At 63.9% G+C, this 2,608-nt stretch overlaps 1 protein-coding gene across 1 annotated transcript in view; it reads right to left on the minus strand.

Moving 5' to 3' along the window:
- TNFAIP2 (tumor necrosis factor, alpha-induced protein 2) overlaps window positions 1-2,608 on the minus strand; it is an 11,094-nt gene that overhangs the window by 6,738 nt on the left and 1,748 nt on the right. Inside the window, exons 3-5 of the mRNA XM_014531617.1 lie at window positions 1,666-1,727; window positions 289-507; window positions 6-127 (exon numbers count right to left, since the gene is read on the minus strand). Coding sequence (XP_014387103.1) covers window positions 6-127; window positions 289-507; window positions 1,666-1,727 — 403 coding nt within the window. The remainder of the gene's footprint in view (window positions 1-5; window positions 128-288; window positions 508-1,665; window positions 1,728-2,608) is intronic.

Below are 2,608 nucleotides of genomic sequence, written 5' to 3' on the forward strand. Positions count from 1 at the left end.
GATACCTGAAGATGTCAATGGCCAGCTCGCTGTGACAGTGGCCGTTTAGCCGCTGGGGGGCCACATCCTGGGCCCAGCGCTGTGACTCCAGGTCCAGGGCTCGGGCCATCAGCTCCTTCACGCTGGCCTGGGGGCCAGGGAGAGTCGGGTCAAGGTAGCAAGGAACCCATCAGCCCTGCCCATGTGGGAGCCCTGTCAGGCTCCCTGATGTCCTGACTGTCCCAGAGCCTCCCTCCGCTTCCTTCCTGCCCCTCCCTGGCCCGGCCCCGGCACTGTCATTGGACTCACCACCTCGTTGGACAGGAATGTGGCCTCCAGCAGCCGGACCTGCTTGGGGGGCAGGAGGCTCCCCAGGTTGATCCCCTGCAGCTCACCTGCCAGGCTGGCGCTATTGATGATGTCGCTGTGGGCAGAGGGGCTGGCGTGAGGCAGACGGCCCCACCCAGCACCATCCTGAGGTGAGAGCCTACCCCCCTCCCTGCCTCTCCACCTCAGATGATGGATCCTCTATCTGTTCAGGTAAAAACCTTGGAATCATCATGCCTCCTTTTACTCTCTCATCCACTCAGGCTCCAAAACATCCCCCCGCCCTGCCCCCATCAGCCTCCAGCCACCCAGCCAACCACCCCATCTCCCGCCTGGCTCATTGCCGGAGCCTCCTCCCAGGCTCCTGCTTCCGCCCTTGTCCACCAGCAGGCAGAACCTGCTCACCTCCTCCTGCAGATCAAATCCCAGCTCCCCTCTCACACACAGGAAACCCCGCTCCCTCTGGCAGCAGCCTGAGACCAGCCACCCCTCCTCCTCTTCCCACCCTGTCCCTCCCTCTTCCCTCCCTGCACCCCAGCCCTAGGCCCCCTCCCTCCCGGCCACCCCTGCTGCCCGCAGAGGCTGGGCCAGCCAAGCAGGAAGGGCTGCTTGCAGGGCTCTGCGGAGGCGGCTCCCCTCACCCTCCTGGCGCCTCTGCGGGGTCCAGGGCCCCCAGGGACGGCCCAACCTTGACACTTCCTCAGGGCCTTTGTCTGCAGGAGGCTCTGCCCCTCCGCAGCCTGGACACCATGTCCCTTTGCTGCCTGCACTTCTGCCACACAGGCCTCAACAAAGCCTCCGGAACCCCCCTCAGGACTCCCTGCCCAGCCAGCCGCCGTTTCCGCTGTGTCGACCCCAGTGGGCCCCAGGCTAAAGGCCCCCGGTCACCAGTCACCGGGACAGGAAGGCTGCCTGCCTGGCAGAGGTGTGTGTGCCCAGCGTTTCCTGTTGAGTCAGGCCCTCAGCCCCTGCCCTGTGCCACTGCCCTGTGCCCTGCTGACTCCTCACCCACCACCCCACTGGGCCCTTCCTCCGGACCTGCTGACCACCGGCACCAACTGAGCCCACTGGCCACCCAGGTGGGTCCCCTCCACGCTGCTCAGACTGTCTACTCCTCTGGGCTTCCCGCAGGCTGCCCACTGGGGGCTGGGCCAGCCCTTCAGGCCCCCCTGGCCTCTGCTGGGCACTTCCACACTCCGTCTCCCCCCACCCAGCTGTGCGGAGACCCATGGAGTCTGGGTAAATCGGGACGCCTGAGGCTGTGCCCACGGCTACCAGGCCCCCTCCACGGGCACCGCCAGCCTCCCACCGAGGCGCTCCAGGCCCCCCGGCCGGAACTCAGCTCAGCTGTGGGCTCACGGGGATCTTTCCGTGGCCCAGCCTGGACCTGCTCTCCGAGCTTCCTGGGAGGCCCCCATCACCTGTCCATAAAGCCAAACACTGACAAGCTCCGCACAGCTCCCAGAAAGCCTCCCGGCTCCGCTTCAGGCCCAGGGAGTGACTCCCTTCGCAGAGAGCACCATCCTCCCTCTGCCTTCTTCCTGGGCCCCCTCCCCTTCCTTCTGTGGGATTGGGAGCTGGCCCTGCTCAGGGACCTGGGCGCCTGCTCCAGGCAGACCCTGCTGGCACCTCCTCAAGCCCACTTCCTGGACTGACCAGGCCAGGCTAGGGCTCTGCCCTGGGCTCCCACAGTCCCTGGCCTCCTCTGCCACAGCCCTTCCAGCTCTGGATTGCCATCATCTGCCCACCCTTTGCCCAGTTCACGAATGAATGAAGTTCTGGGCCCGGCTGGCGTGGCTCAGCGGTTGAGCGTTGACCTATGAACCAGGAGGTCACGGTTCGATTCCCAGTCAGAGCACATGCCCAGGTTGCAGGCTCCATCCCCAGTGTGGGATGTGCAGGAGGCAGCCGATCAATGATTCTCTCTCATCATTGATGTTTCTCTCTCTCTCTCCCTCTCCCTCCTCTCTGAAATCAATACAAATGTATTTTTTTAAATAAGTGGCAGCCGATCGATTCTCTCTCATCATTGATGTTTCTCTCTCTCTCTCCCTCTCCCTCCTCTCTGAAATCAATACAAATGTATTTTTTTAAATAAGTGAAGTCCCTGCCTTTCTCTGCACCTCAGTTGCCCCAACTGCACCTGTTTTCCCAACTGAGGCCCTGGGAATGAAGGGTTCCAAGTGCGAAGCAGACCCCAGCAGGCCTAGGCTTCACCGCCCTGCTAGCTGTCCGCCCATGGGGACCCCTCCCCGCGGCCCAGGGCCCCGCCCACGGGGACGCCACCTGGGGGACCTGGTTT

This window comes from Myotis brandtii, unplaced genomic scaffold (genome assembly GCF_000412655.1).
Source record: "Myotis brandtii unplaced genomic scaffold, ASM41265v1 scaffold819, whole genome shotgun sequence".
Lineage (NCBI taxonomy): Eukaryota > Metazoa > Chordata > Mammalia > Chiroptera > Vespertilionidae > Myotis > Myotis brandtii.